The sequence below is a fragment of the Dendrobates tinctorius genome, unplaced genomic scaffold, assembly GCF_039654945.1.
Source record: "Dendrobates tinctorius isolate UK_male_01 unplaced genomic scaffold, ASM3965494v1 ptg000223l, whole genome shotgun sequence".
NCBI lineage: Eukaryota > Metazoa > Chordata > Amphibia > Anura > Dendrobatidae > Dendrobates > Dendrobates tinctorius.
The window spans coordinates 9,101,299-9,115,825 of NW_027361890.1; the positions used below are offsets into that span (position 1 = coordinate 9,101,299).

Below are 14,527 nucleotides of genomic sequence, written 5' to 3' on the forward strand. Positions count from 1 at the left end.
GCTCCCACAGTTGATTTCATCACACTAAGCTGCTTGCCTATTGCAGATTCAGTCTTCCAAGCCTGGTGCAGGGCTACAATTTTGTTTCTGATGTCCTTCAACAGCTTTTTCGTCTTCACCATAGTGGAGTTTGGAGTCTGACTGTTTGAGGTCGTGGACAGGTGTCTTTTATACTGATAACAAGTTCAATCAGGTGCCATCACTACAGGTAATGAGTGGAGGACAGAGGAGCCTCTTAAAGAAGAAGTTGCAGGTCTGTGAGAGCCAGAAATCTTGCATGTTTTTAGGTGATCAAATACTTATTGTCCACCATAATTTGCAAAAAAAAATCTTGCCAAATCAGACAAGGTGATTTTCTGGTTTTGTTTTCTCATTTTGACTCTTAGAATCATAGAATCGTAGAGTTGGAAGGGACCTCCTGGGCCATCTGGTCCAACCCCCTCTGGTCTTATAGTTGTGGTCTACCGATCATGTCAATTACAGGCCTCTCTCACATTTTTAAGTCGGAGAACTTGCACAATTGGAGGATAACTAAATATTTTTTTCCCCACTGTATTGTTAAGCTATCCCATCACTTTAAGAGAGGTAAATCATTTGTTTCTTGCACGGTGGTGCACCCGGCCTCGTGACTGTGTAAGGAACAGCTGTGAGCCCCACTGTCTTCAAACTGGTCAGCTGCATTTAATTTTTAATGTGGGAGGCTGGGTTGTCACTGTATAGTAAAAACAATGAGGTGGATGCAGCGCTCACTCCCTCCACAACCCCGTTATATGGTTACTTGTAGTGATGAGTGAGTATACTCTTCGCTCGAGTTTTCCCGAGCATGCTCAGGTGGTCTTCGAGTATTTTGGCGTGCTCAGAGATTTAGTTTTCATTCCGTAAGCTACATGATTTGCGACTGCTAGACAGCTTGAATACATGTTTGGAACTCCTGCTTGTTAGGGAATTCCCATATGTATTCAGCCTGTCTACAAGTCGCAAATCATGCAGCTGAGGCGACAAACTCTAAATCTCCGAGCACGCCAAAATACTCGGAGATCACTCGAGCATGCTCGGGAACATCTGGGCAACAATGCTACTCGCTCATCACTAGTTACTTGGTGTCCATGTGAAGTTTCTGTATAACCATATGACGATGAAGTATCTACAGGGGTGTCACTTTGAGTAGGTATCCGGAGAACCAGACAGACTGAGTGCCCTAGATGTGGCAGTGTCTTCTTTAGTTTCTGTATATCACTGCTGTATGATGAATACAGGGCAGCTGGTGCTCGCACAGAAAATAGCCTACAAAGGTCAAGTAAAAGATGTCTATTGTACAAAGGAACCAGTTGTACTGAAGCTTGCAGCATGGATGGGTGGATATTATTCTGAAAAGGTCATTACAAAGTGCCCAATGGGCCATATAAGCACATCAGCACAGCTGTCACTCTATATTTTGTACTTTGGATATTAGCTAGTCATCTGTTACTTATACTGCACAGTATCGTTACTGCTCGCTGTGCCAGCATCTGTTCATGCTGAGCATACATTAAGAGGAATCTGTCAGTAGGATGAACCTCCTGTTCCTTATATATGAGCATTCAGGTCATATGAAGCTGAATAAAATGATACCTTGATATCTGTTATCCGATGTCTTATTCCAGAGATATCTGGAGCGCCCGCCAGGGCAGTGGGGTACTCGGTACTGGGCTGCTTTCTTAAAGGGACAGTGTCACAGCGGCGGTGACCCGGTCCTTGGCCCTGGGCGTCCAATAAAAGGGGTGTATTTACAAGGGAATGAAAAATAAGGAGTTTTTGTAATGAGTTTGTGACGCCACCCGTGGTATCTGATCAATACTGACCAGCGCTGCAGTGGAGATCCTCTGGGACAGATGGTGATGCAGCAGAGTTGGTAGAACTCCCCACGGGTAGAGCTATGTCCCAGGGCAGGTGAAGGATGTTGAGGGATAGATGGTGATATAGTGTGGAGTAAAGGATGTAGCAGTGCTGAGAAGGTGACGCAGGAAGAATTCAAGGGACACAACAGAGTACAGTTTCCTTTACCTTTTATGCAACCTTGTAGGTACAGTCCAGGGTTCAAATTGCAATTGGTACAGGAGTTGCTCAGCCTGGAAGCAATTTGAGAATCTCTCTATACAGATGGATTGTGAGGTCTCCTTTCTAGTGCTATTCTAAAGTACTTGCAGTTGTGGACTCCACTCAAGTTCCTCTTTCTGTCTGTTACTTAGAACTCCACTCGCATGACAGGCAGCTGTAGCCTCCTTCAAAGACCGCGCCACGATGGCGTCTCTGGCTCACACGCGGGCTGCTGTGTCGTTAAGTCTTAGTTTGGAACAGAGGGATGTGCAGCCTCTATTCCTCCGGTTTCTGCTGTGGGACCTTTAGCATACACATAGCCTCGGATTCCGGCGCCCGGTTCCTGGTGCTTGAGCTTGGAGATGAGCTTTGCTATAGCTTCAATCTCCAGCTCGTCTCTCCCACGTCCTCTCTCTTCCCTGTCCACACTTCAACTAACTAACTTCCTATTCCAAATGACCAATTATAACCATTACAAGATTTCAAAAATGAAATATTACAAAAATTATAGCTCAAAAATAGTCCTTGTGACGATTAGTCCATGCGTCATTGTCCATGGTCCACGCCTGAGCAAGGTGGTAACTATATACAAGTAAAGTTCTGGAACAGGGTGTCCTTTTTCACCCTGACAAAGTACAATATGAAGGAACCCGTCTCAAACCCTCTACGTAGGCCTTGGGCGGGCTACAAGGCATGGCTGGTCTCCCTTTTGGACGACATCTTCGGCCACGCCAGACGGTTTTTGTTCTGTGGTCGTTAGTGCCAATTATTTACAAGCATTGTCCTGGTCACTACGAGTCCAGTGACCCAATTGTCCTTCAAAACAAAATAAGATTGCTCAAAAGTTCTTACAGAGTCTCTGTAGGCACATATTCTTGAAAGTTACTTATTTACATTACATATTTACATTTACCATTTAGATAGCCTACTTATATACGGGACCTCATGGGTGCTTTACCTTGGGTACTACGGGTAGACTTTCGTAGCACTGGCATTGCTGGTGACCTTACTGGATTCACTATGCTAACTACCACTGGTGTGGTGCGCTCTTTACTGGCTATGCTATGGGTGTCCCAATGTAGCACAGGGATACCTGATTTCCTAGGACCACTTCTACTCACTGTGGTAACGGCAGATTCACCACTGGCAGGGCGAGGATTCTCTTGCTACACTGCTGGTGTGGCATCCGCTGCCTGTACTTGCTGATGTTCGGGGAGGTCTTGAGTCACATCTTCTTCTGCACTACCAGTTGGGGAAAGGTCAAAACGGGCACTACTATGGCCTGATTCACTCTTGTCCAATTTGAAGGGAACTCGCTGAGTACAGTGCTGACCTTTTCTTCTTCTTCTTTTACTGGCTCAAGAATGTCCTTATCTCCAATCTTTTCCTTCAGTTGGTCAGAGCATGATTTTAGGTGATCCCTTGACACTGCTGCAAAGCTTTCTCCTCCATCCTTACTCATAAGGCACACCTTGGTATTGTCAAAGTTTGAAGGCATGATTTTATATGGTTCAGCTTCCCACTGATCATCAAGTTTGTGTACTCGTTTCTTTCTTTTGAGTACTTGTTCTCCAGGCGACAAGGGAACTGCAGGTGCGTGCTGATTGTAATTCCTTTCCTGCTTCTGTCTTGATTGAGCTAGACTCTTCTCTACGCATTCTTGCACTCTGCGATACTGCTGCTGCCGCACTGTATCCCAGTCTGCATCTGGCGATGTACCTCAGGCGTCAGGACTCCCATATCCAAGTCAATGGGTAACTTGCCAGCAGGGGTGAACCTAGCCTCTCTGCTGCCTGAGGCGAACAGCAAAATGACGCCCGCTCCCCCCCACACACACAAAGTAAATTTTCATATCTATACTGTAAAACTGAGCTCAATAGTGGACATTTTGATTTAGATAAATAGAAAAACAAGGTGTCCAAACACAAGGATGTCAGCGGCATCACATGCACATAGAAGAACAACACAGAAGTATCCAGAACAAGGGCCATTAATGGCAATGGTAGGCCTGGCACAGGGCCGAACTGCGACAAAAATGCAGCCCTGCCACACAAATCCCACCAGCCCACAAACTATAACACTCCTCACCCCGATCAGTGAATTTTTGCTATACTTTGTCGTCCCCATATCACTCTCTTTAAGGAGTTATTTCAAGAGCCACATGTGAATGGCACCACAGTGCGTATGATTGACCACAGCTCTAGTTACATGGTGCTCTTCAAAGCTACGTTTCCTAGGATCATGGGGGTCCCAGTGGTCAGATCCACAACAAACAGAAAGTCATCCTTTATCCCCACATAATGCTCCATACAGTATTATGGGCCCCATATATTACTGCATACAGTATAATGGGCACCATATACTACTTCATACAGCATAATGGGCACGATATATTACTTCATACAGTGTAATGGGCCCCATATAATGCTCCATACAGTATAATGGGCCCCATATAATTCTTCTCCCCAAAACCCGCTGCTCTGGTCTCCTCAGTGTATTCTGATCCTCCGCACTGCTTGGCACAGGGACATCATTACCTTTACGTATATAATTGTCCACTTGGACTGATAGTAATAGTGATTTGTTTGTAACCTGTTGCCAGGGGCTGGCCCTCTTTAAGGGGTGCTCAGGGCATATGATTATACACCAATAAAAAGTATGAGAGGCTCAAAGTGACCAGTGCCACCTAGTTTCCTACCCCCATTATTCTACTGGTACTGTGGGCACGCTGACTGGTACTGAGGAAAAGAAAGAAAGAACAGAGAGAAAAAAGAAAACAGAGAGAAAGAAAGAAAGAACAGTGAGAGAGAAAAAGAAAGAGGGGAAAGAAAGAACAGAGAAAGAAAGAGAAGAAAGAAAAAAGGAAGAACAGAGAAAGAAAGAAAAGAAAGAAGAAAGAAATAACAGAGAGAGAGAGAAAGAAAAAAAGAAAGATTAGAGAGATAAAGAAACAGAGAGAGAGAAAGAAAGATTCTATAAAGATACTACAGCAGCCCGGCTCCCACTGTAGTGCCCACCTGAGCCTCCCGATGCAGGACATATCATGATCCGCTCACATGGCCGGCATCCCCGAGTTCAAGGAGATCCTGCTATCCGCGCTGTTGGAGGAGGACACGGTGATGGATCTGAAGCATTCCCTGAAGTGCCCCTATGGTTCCGTCACAATCTCCTCCCGAAATTACATCATTTCCGGTCAGCTTCTAGCACGTCACTTCCAGTGGAACGTCACGTGCGAATTTTAAAGTGCTCCTCGGGGCTCCGCCGTGTACTCCTATATCCGCGGGAAAAGTAAGCTCCCAGCCGGGGCAGTATCTCTCTCAAAATCGGGACTGTCCCGCTGGGAGGTATGAATGCTCCCCAACATACACCTTGTACACGTATGGCTCCGCATACATCATACACACACGGTTCTGCTTTTTATGCCTCGTACACACGGCTCCGTTCTGTACACCTCACACACACACGGCTCCACTCAGTACACACATGGCTCCACTTCGTAAACCCCGTACACATACGGCCCTGCTTCGTACACCTTATAGGCACGTGGCCACGCTCTGTAAACCTTGTACACAAATGGCTCCACTCCGTAAACCTTGTACACATGCGGTTCCGCTCCATACACCTCACACACACACGGCGCCGCTCCATACACACACGTGCGACTCTGCTCCGTACACCTCGTACACGTGCGGCTCCGCTCCGTACAACTCACACACTCGCGGCTCTGCTCCATACACCTCGTACACACACGGCTCTGCTACATCCACACTGTAAACCCTCCCTGACCCCACACATAAACTTCACCTCATCCAGGACGATGAGAACCAGCACAGACAGCAGAGTCCTGCATATACCAAGGGCCGATACTGGGTACTGGGGGAACATTATACTGTGTATGGGGGGATGGCGGTACTGGGGGAACATTATACTGTGTGGGGGGGTGACGGTAGTGGGGAACATTATACTGCGTGTAGGGGATGGCGGTACTGGGGGAACATTATACTGTATGTGGGGGGATGGCGGTACTGGGGGAACATTATACTGTGTATGGGGGATGGCGGTACTGGTGGAACATTATACTGTGTGGGGGATGGCAGTACTGTGGGAATATTGTACTGTGTGGGGGGTGACGGTAGTGGGGAACATTATACTGCGTGTGGGGGATGGCGGTACTGGGGGAACATTATACTGCATGTGGGTGATGGAGGCACTGGGGGAACATTATACTGTATGTGGGCGGATGGTGATACTGTGGGAACATTATACTGTGTGTGGGGACAGGAAAGGGACATTGTAATATGCTTTGTTACTTCCTGTTTTCCATACTTGGGTTATATGCATCTATCAGAGGAAAAGGAACAAAATGCTATGATTCTTAGAAAGTGACAACAAAAAAGCACTAAGATAGTCTCAGCTCTGAAAAGGTTACTGCCCCCTGTGCCCAGTAATGGGGAATCTCCAGCACCTACCTCCACCCGCAGAGCCGCACTCCACATAGAGAATAATGGAGCCTCTAGCACCTACCTCCACCCGCGCACCACATAGAGAATAATGGGGCCTCCAGCACCGAATTCCACCCGCAGAGCCGCACTCCACATAGAGAATAATGGAGCCTTCAGCACCGAACTTCACCCGCAGAGCCACACTCCACATAGAGAATAATGGAGCCTCCAGCTCCGACCTCCACCCGCAGAGCCACACTCCACATAGAGAATAACGGGGCCTCCAGCACCTATCTCCACCCGCAGAGCCACACTCCACATAGAGAATAATGGAGCCTCCGGCACCGACCTCCACCCACAGAGCCGCACTCCACATAGAGAATAATGGAGCTTCCAGCACCGACCTCCACCCGCAGAGCCACACTCCACATAGAGAATAATGGGGCCTCCAGTAGCAACCTCCACCCGCAGAGCCGCACTCCACATAGAGAATAATGGGGCCTCCAGCACCGACCTCCACCCGCAGAGCCACACTCCACATAGAGAATAATGGGGCCTCCAGCACAGACCTCCCCCCGCGCTCCACATAGAGAATAATGGGGCCTCCAGCACCAAATTCCACCCGCAGAGCCGCACTCTACATAGAGAATAATGGAGCCTCCAGCACTGACCTCCACCTGCACTCCAAATAGAGAATAATGGTGCCTCCAACACCGAATTCCACCCGCAGAGCCACACTCCACATAGATAATAATGGAGCCTCCAGCACCGACCTCCACCCGCAGAGCCACACTCCACATAGAGAATAATGGAGCCTCCAGCACCTACCTCCACCCACACTCCACATAGAGAACATTGGAGCCTCCGGCACCTACCTCCACCTGCGGAGCCACACTCCACATATATGGCTGCTCTGTGCACACAGGACCTCTGATGAGGTCACAGGAGGGGAGGAATCAGGGGTCACATGATCAGGGGGCCCTGACTACTTCCCTCCTGTGACCATCAATTACAGCCTCTTGCAGGACCACAGCACCAGCGTGCAGACTCAGAGGCTAAATTGTAGGTGCTGCAGGTAGAGGAGCGCCTAATGCCACCCCCTGCTGCCTGCCGCTTCAGCAGGTGGCTCAACTTGACTCATTATAGCTGCGGCCCTGCTTGCCAGGCCTTGCTCTCATCAAGTAGGCTGGAGTACAGTTGGTGGAATTTACAGGAATATGATTATTGAGATCTACCAGATCTGGCAACTTCTCTGGCCACAGATTTCTTTCATCCAAGGGCAAGGTCTTCAATAGGTCAATTACCACTTGGTTCGTTTTCTCACACATGCCATTGGTCTGTGGATGATACGGCGTGGTCCTGATTTTCTTGCAGCTGTACAAGTTACAGAACTCCTGGAACACTTCTGCCTCGAAGGCTGGGCCTTGATCTGTAAGCACTCGTTCAGGGTAATCGACAAAAGTGTTGTTGGAATGCTTTGGCTGCTATCTTGGCTGTTTGATCCTTGACAGGCACAACTACCAGGAATCTTGAGTAGTGGTCAACGATGGTGAGGGCGTAGACATAGCCTGAACGGCTTGGGACCAGCTTCACATGGTCTAAGGCTACCAACTCAAGCGGCTGTTTGGCGATTATCAGCTGTAATGGGACTTGTTGGCTCTTACGGTCCTTCCTGCGCAGGTTGCATTGTCCACATTCCCAGCACCAATTTTCAATGGCATTTCTCATACCAGTCCTGTAAAATCTCTCTCGGAGTAGGGTCTCCAACTTCTTCCATCCGAAGTATCCTGTCAGGACTTTACTTCTCTTTGAGCTGCACCAGTTAATTGTCCAATGAGAATGTTTACTTTTTGGCTTTCAGTCAGAGGATGCACTTCAAATAAACTGCACAGTCTCTCCTTGAAATCGCTCAGGGTATGTGGCATTGGTAGCGGCATTATAGGGACTGCAGCAGCGGTCACCTGATCTTGCTGCGCTTTGGGAGCTGCGCCGGCCACTGGATTCTGTTGGGCTTTCGAGGCTGCAGCTGCACTTGTCCCTGCATCTTGCGGCACTGTGGGGACTACGGCAGCGTCCACCGCTAAATCTTCTTCCGCATTAGACATTCTCTTCCCCCCTAGTTAACCTTAGCCAGGCCCTGAATTTTCACTGGCTTGCCAGGCTGGATGAAAGGTGTGTGCCGGGATTGCAGGATCCTCTGGGACAGATGATGATGCAGCAGAGTTGGTAGAGCTCCCCACGGGTAGAGCTATGTCCCAGGGCAGGTGAAGGATGTTGAAGGATAGATGGTTATATAGTGTGGAGCAAAGGATGTAGCAGTGCTGAGAAGGTGACGCAGGAAGAATTCAAGGGACACAACAGAGTGCAGTTTCCTTTACCTTTTATGGAGCTTTGTAGGTACAGTCCAAGGTTCAAGTTGCAATTGGTACAGGAGTTGGACAGCCTGGAAGCAATTTGAGAATCTCTCTATACAGATGGGTTGTGAGGTCTCCTTTCTAGCGCTATTCTCAAGTACTTGCGGTTGTGAACTCCACTCAAGTTCCTCTTTCTGTCTGTTACTTAGAACTCCACTCGCATGACAGGCAGCTGTAGCCTCCTTCAAAGACCGCGTCACGATAGTGTCTCTGGCTCACACACGTGCTGCTGTGTCGTCGAGCCTTAGTTTGGACCAGAGGGAATTGCAGCCTCTATTCCTCCAGTTTTTGCCGTGGGACCTTTAACATCCACACAGCCTCGGATTCTGGCGCCCGGTTCCTGGCGCTTAAGCTTGGAGATGAGCTCTGCTATAGCTCCAATCTCCAGCTCGTCTCTCCCACGTCCTCTCTCTTCCCTGTCCACAATTCAACTAACTAACTTCCTATTCCTGACCAGAGAGAGCAGCCACCTGAAGTTGGGTTTAGAGCTCCCTCTGCTGACCTGGAGTAGGAATGGTGTTATATGCTGGAACCACCTGATAAGGAGATCCTTTCACTGCTTCCAGGCATGACATCACTCTCCCTTAGAGGGAGGTAAGGTCACTGTGGCAACCGTACCCCTGGGGGCGCCACATATCCATGTTTTTCTTATATGTAAATGAGCTGTTCAGGGATATAGGCCAAACACTGATCTGTATGATAATCTACCTCAGAGATTATTGTAAATGCAAGGGATGTTACCAGTGTGACACATGCAAGTAACACAGATCAGTAGAACTGAACTTTGTCTTCTTACAACATGTTAGCAATGGAGCTCTCACAGCTCTGCTGTATTACACCATCATCACAACCCTGTGTACCTGTGAGATGGAAGCTGAAGCTGAGAGGAACCTGCAAATGTCAGTTATAATCACACACAGCTCTGCAGTGAGATCAGGAGAACAAAGAGCGGCCATTACATATCACACTAGTAACCATTACATGTCTCACACTGGTAACATCTCCTTTCATTTACAAAAATCTCTGAGGCAGATTCTCATACAGATCAGTGTCCGGCCCATAGTCCTGAACAGCGCATTTACACATAAGAAAAACATGGATATCTCTGGAATATGACATTGGATCGCAGATATCAAGGTATCATTTTCTTCAGATTCCTAACAGCTGTGTGTCCATATAGACGGCTTAGGAGGGTTAATGTTACTAGCATATTCCCTTTAAAAGGTTATGCCAAAAATAATAAGTTATCCTCTGTCTGTGGGACTTGCTGTCATGCCATATACAGGGTGGGCCATTTATGTGGATACACCTAAATAAAATGCAAATGGTTGGTGATATCAACTTCCTGTTTGTGGCACATTAGTATATGGGAGAGGGTAAACTTTTCAAGATGGGTGGTGACCATGGTGGCCATTCTGAAGTCGGCCATTTTGGATCCAACTTTATTTTTTCCAATGGGAAGAAGGTCATGTAACACATCAAACTTATTGAGAATTTCCCAAGAAAAACAATGGTGTGCTTGGTTTTAACATAACTTTATTCTTTCATGAGTTATTTACAAGTTTATGACCACTTATAAAATGTATTCAAAGTGCTGCCCATTGTGTTGGATTGTCAATGCAACCTTCTTCTCCCATTCTTGACACACTGATAGCAACACCGCAGAAGAAATGCTTGTCTAAGGGGGTCAGATCCCTTGTAGGAATGCTCGGACCTAACACCCATAATGTGGTGTTGCACCATCTTGCTGGAAAAACTCAGGGAACGTGCCATTTTCAGTGCATAAAGAGGGCAACACATCATCATGTAGCAATTTCAGATATCCAGTGGCATTGAGGTTTCCATTGATGAAGAATGGCCCCACTATCTTTGTACCCCATATACCACACCATACAATCAATTATCGGTGTCAGGTCCGAGCATTCCTACATGAACAATTTCTTGTAAAGTGGATTGGTCATTGTGGGCCAGTTGAATGGCCACCAAGATCTCTCGATCTGACCCCCTTAGACTTTTATCTTTGGGGTCATCTGAAGGCAATTGTCTATGCTGTGAAGATACGAGATGTGCAGCATATGAAACAATGGATACTGGAAGCCTGTGCTAGCATTTCTTCTGCGGTGTTGCTATCAGTGTGTCAAGAGTAGAAGAAGAGTGTTGCATTGACAATCCAACATAATGGGCAGCACTTTGAAAACATTTTATAAGTGGTCATAAACTTGCAAATAACTCATGAAAGAATAAAGTTACTTTAAAACCAAGCACACCATTGTTTTTCTTGGGAAATTCTCAATAAGTTTGATGTGTCACAGGACCCTCTTCCCATTGGAAAAAATAAACTTGGATCCAAAATGGCCGACTTCAAAATGGCCACCATGGTCACCACCCATCTTGAAAAGTTTTCCCCCCTCCCATATACTAATGTGCCACAAACAGGAAGTTGATATCACCAACCATTCCCATTTTATTTAGGTGTATCCATATGAATGGCCCACCCTGTATAATATGGAGTTCTGACCCCTGGGACCCTCAGTGATCCCTAGAATGGGGCTCTGCAGTCGAATGTTCAACCTCCACTTCATTCATTGTCTGTGAGACTTCCAGAAAAAGCTGAAATGACTCTCCAGTGAATGAAGCGTATTAAATAACTGATGATATATGCATTATATTTCCATTAGTATATAGTACACCAATTACCCTGACACTAAGTCCCAGTCCTGCGTTTTTTCTTCCTGGTAGATGATAGACGGCCAAGCTCTCCTGCTCCTAACACAGACGGACATTGTAAAGATCTTGTGCATAAAATTGGGGCCAGCAGTGAAAATTTACAACTCCATCCTTATGTTCAAGAACACAGAGGACTCTACAGACTGAGTGACTTGTGGCTCGTACAGTAGATCCTGTAACCCTTCATTACCAATGACCTATATCACATTGTATGCCCTCTGTGCAGAGCAAGTATGGTTTACGGAGACGCTGAATATGAAAGTCTCACTACTGAGCAATTTCTCCTGGGACTTTAGTGCCAACTCAGAATTACCTAACAGTCAGCTGATGAGTCTTGAGAACTTTTGACCACCAGATGGCGCTGTGCAACAGGATTTATGTGTGGACTCTGTATGGGACAGAAGTCACCTGCCCTACTCAACACCCAAACTATGTCCTCAATAAAATGCCTGGCTATGGGGTGCCGGAGGTGTAACAATTGTCAGAGCATACATAATGTTGTCACAACTCGTGTCTTTCCAGAGTACTGCTCATTCATCTTCTGACCTGACCCTTTATCTGTATGCCTTTTGGGTTGTTGCCTGTTTTTTCTGGCTTTTCTCCATCTCTGTGAAGAGTTGCATTTTTTTAGCTGTCACATTTCTTTCACTTTTACATGTCAGTAAGAGCACACCTGACTGCATGAAAGACTGGTTCTTCTTATTTCTGTGTGCTTGTCATTTCCCATAAAAATTGCCCAAACACTGAGGGATTATTCATTAACCAGCCAAACTCCAGGCGCTCCTTGAGAAAAATATATTTGACCTTCATACTGTCCCCCACCCCTCTTTCCACCACACCAACCTCCTCCTCTGCCTCCTCCTACAGGCTACTTTCACCCCACCTCCTTAAGCTCAAAAACAAGTCTTGTTGCTAGTTAAAGGTAATTCGGGGTCGTAGACGCCTGGGAGAGTGGATCGCCCCCTCAAAAACCTCGAACTCTGCAGGTAGGACATTACGCTCAATAATCATGTTGGTAGGTGGACAGCGTTCAAGCAGTTTCTGAGAAGTGACTGGGTCATTGATGAAAAGGGTTAACACAGTAATAACTTTATGGTGTGCTTCTGGGTCTGCACTCTTAGGTAAATATATGGGGCTGTAAAGCTATTTGTGCACGGATAATAAAGCAATTATATTATCTGTAACATACACGTTGGATACCCAAAATGCCTACCTGAGGCGAATCAGCACAATATGGAGTCTATGCCACTGGAATGGCTTCCGATGTGCCAATGGGGCTCCTGGACTAGCAACTTTTAGCGCGTACAAAAAAGTAATATCTGGGCAGTCAAATCCATTGGATCAAAACTACTGGGACAATGCTTCAAATTACGGGAGAAAGTCGTAAATGGATGCAGAAGGTATGAAAGGGGCAACAAGTGTGGAACATGTACGTGATTATCCAAAATGTAAGCATAGGAACGTTCCATATTCTGCAGATGGAGCAGAAATCCCATCCACTATGCTGTAACATCTGGACACTGCGGATGTGCGCACCGTCCAACCCGCAGCATTTACTGACTGTGGGAACATACCCTCAATCCACCGCTCAGGTGAGTGGTGAATGGATAATGTTTCTAGATGTAGCAGTGCCGGATGTGTTCCATAACTTATATAAAAAAAACACTGACCAGGCATTGTCCAAGTGTCACAACTGGTTATTTCTAATTGTAAAGACCAAATCACTACTGACTTATGGCCGTAGCCTAGGTGGCCATAGTTGTTGGTAGTTCCATCCAATATTGCTATGATCTTTTGCTTACCTAATAATTTGTGTAGGCAGGTTCAGGCATTACAGGAGTTTATGGTTCTGCTCAACACAGGACATTTTTATTCTTTATAGACCTGTACCCGCCAAGGTCCCAGAAGTGTCAGGTCTTGTTATTGTCCCCTGAGCCGTATTCTCGCAGTTTGACAGCTGTAGAGCAGGGAAAGTGCTGCTGAGTGGTCACAATGCGTACACAACAATAGGGGTTTCCTCACATGTGAAGACAAGATTATCTTGTTTCAGTGTTCGGCCCTTGCTTACCATCACAACATATGACGTTTCTAGTTTTGTATACATCAATTTTAACCCTTTAACGATACAGATTTAATTTCCAAACATATACGTGAGTAAAATAGAAAAAAATTATGGCTCCAAGCACGCTATGATAAAATATGAAAAAAGATATTATTGATGTAGCTGTAAGAGGGCTTGTAATTCGAGATTTGACATGTATTTAGCAGTTAAGAAAAATAGCTGCACTCCGAAGTGCTAAAACAATAAATTTAACGTTTCAGAGCGCAGCTAATTTTTCTTAGCTTTATTGACTTGGTTGTCCTAGCTTGCACCTGTTAACTAGAGATGAGTGAATTTGTTGGATTTTGTCCCCGAATCTGATTTTGACTTATTTGCGCCGTATTCGAACACTATCCGTGCCGAATGTTTGTCTTATGATCGGTTCTGAACATATTCGGTAATTTCTAATCCCACTGACTCTAATGACGTTCGGCTGTATTCCATGAATATTGGAAAAACAATATTCAATACTGATCGTATTCGGAACCGAATCCGAACAAATTCGGTCACCTCTACTGTTCACACTAGTTTAAATGTGCCTGTCAGTTTTTTCTGTTTGTTGTAGTAAACTTCTCCTGATCTGAGCACTCCTACACCCTTCAGCCTAAGGCTGTTTTAATTAGCTGGATCCTTCCGGTCCTATAAATTATAGGCTTTAAAGCGAAGGAGAAGTGTCATATCAGGTTAGGTTCCCAACACTAAGGTACACCTTGTCTCTGGCAGTTGGGCTCTCAAGAATTGGACAATTAATGCACTAAGTACCTTCA

General features: G+C 46.2%; 2 protein-coding genes across 9 annotated transcripts in view; both read left to right on the plus strand.

Moving 5' to 3' along the window:
• Positions 1-12,843, plus strand: part of L3MBTL1 (L3MBTL histone methyl-lysine binding protein 1) — a 74,927-nt gene extending 62,084 nt beyond the window's left edge. For all 6 annotated transcript variants that reach the window (XM_073555318.1, XM_073555317.1, XM_073555315.1 and 3 more), the window contains one exon: positions 11,672-12,843. In XM_073555318.1, coding sequence (XP_073411419.1) covers positions 11,672-11,806 — 135 coding nt within the window. In that variant the 3' untranslated portion in view covers positions 11,807-12,843. The remainder of the gene's footprint in view (positions 1-11,671) is intronic.
• SGK2 (serum/glucocorticoid regulated kinase 2) overlaps positions 12,532-14,527 on the plus strand; it is a 186,461-nt gene continuing 184,465 nt past the window's right edge. For all 3 annotated transcript variants that reach the window (XR_012222375.1, XM_073555322.1, XM_073555321.1), the window contains exon 1: positions 12,532-12,645. The gene's annotated coding sequence lies outside the window, so the exon portion shown is untranslated. The remainder of the gene's footprint in view (positions 12,646-14,527) is intronic.